Genomic DNA, 1,093 nt, shown 5'->3' with positions numbered 1-1,093 from the left:
CCCCCCCCCCCAGCTCCCGGCCCCGCTCTGGAGACCTTCGTGGGCGAGGACGTGAACACCATGCTGATCGTCAACCTGCTGAGCGGGACCGAGTACAGCGTCAAAGTCATCGCCTCCTACACCACCGGGTCCAGCGAGGCCCTGTCAGGGAGGGCCAAGACCTGTGAGTCTCATATGAAAGATGTAATACACACACATGCACATGGGCCTTAAAGATGTAATACACACACATGCACATGGGCCTTAAAGATGTAATACACACACATGCACATGGGCCTTAAAGAAGTAATACACATGCATGCACATGGGCCTTAAAGATGTAATACACACACATGCACATGGGCCTTAAAGAAGTAATACACACACATGCACATGGGCCTTAAAGATGTAATACACACACATGCACATGGGCCTTAAAGATGTAATACACATACATGCACATGGGCCTTAAAGATGTAATACACATACATGCACATGGGCCTTAAAGATGTAATACACATACATGCACATGGGCCTCTGGGGGGACATAGACACTATAACGTGGGGGCCCAGTCCTATCGGCACTAGATAGGACTGATTGCTTTTATCTGCCTCAAGGACCCGCTATTTCCAGAAATAAGTCCTCAGTTTGGAGTGGTCAGACTGTTAATGCTGTTATTTTAAAGCTGCATGTGCTGCGCAAGACTGGACATTTTGGACAAGCATAGCAACAGTAACTAAGAGGACAGGGCGTCACAAACTCGACTTATAATAAAAGTAATCTTTTACTGTCAAGAATCCACATAGTCTGTCATCTGGTCTATGATGAAAAACACTGTAGTCCTTCCAAACATTTTCCTCGTCTACTTCCTTTTTTATTGGGCATTTGTTTACCCCATATCAGCTGTCACATGATATATCTGACTGGGGTAAAGGAAGGGAGGTGTTTGATGCGTTGGTAAAGCAGTACAAAGACCCAGGACTAGGTGGAGGTCCTGGATCTTGGGAGGAGGCCTCGGTGAAGATCCAGGACTAGGTGGAGGGACGTCAAGCTGGGAGGAGGCCTCGGTGAAGATCCAGGACTAAGTGGAGGGACGTCAAGCTGGGAGGAGGC

General features: G+C 48.0%; 1 protein-coding gene and 1 long non-coding RNA gene across 2 annotated transcripts in view; one reads left to right on the top strand and one right to left on the bottom strand.

The window, feature by feature from the left end:
* Positions 1-824, bottom strand: part of LOC117956516 — a 3,911-nt gene extending 3,087 nt beyond the window's left edge. The window contains exon 1 of the long non-coding RNA XR_004659301.1: positions 746-824. This is a non-coding gene — a long non-coding RNA (uncharacterized LOC117956516). The remainder of the gene's footprint in view (positions 1-745) is intronic.
* The window catches only part of LOC117957217 (collagen alpha-1(XIV) chain-like), a 146,732-nt gene that overhangs the window by 64,279 nt on the left and 81,360 nt on the right, over positions 1-1,093 (top strand). Inside the window, exon 11 of the mRNA XM_034892813.1 lies at positions 14-163. Coding sequence (XP_034748704.1) covers positions 14-163 — 150 coding nt within the window. The remainder of the gene's footprint in view (positions 1-13; positions 164-1,093) is intronic.

The sequence above is a fragment of the Etheostoma cragini genome, chromosome 14, assembly GCF_013103735.1.
Source record: "Etheostoma cragini isolate CJK2018 chromosome 14, CSU_Ecrag_1.0, whole genome shotgun sequence".
Lineage (NCBI taxonomy): Eukaryota > Metazoa > Chordata > Actinopteri > Perciformes > Percidae > Etheostoma > Etheostoma cragini.
The sequence above is the reverse complement of the archived record's forward strand: the minus strand, read 5'-3'. Positions and strand labels throughout refer to the sequence as shown.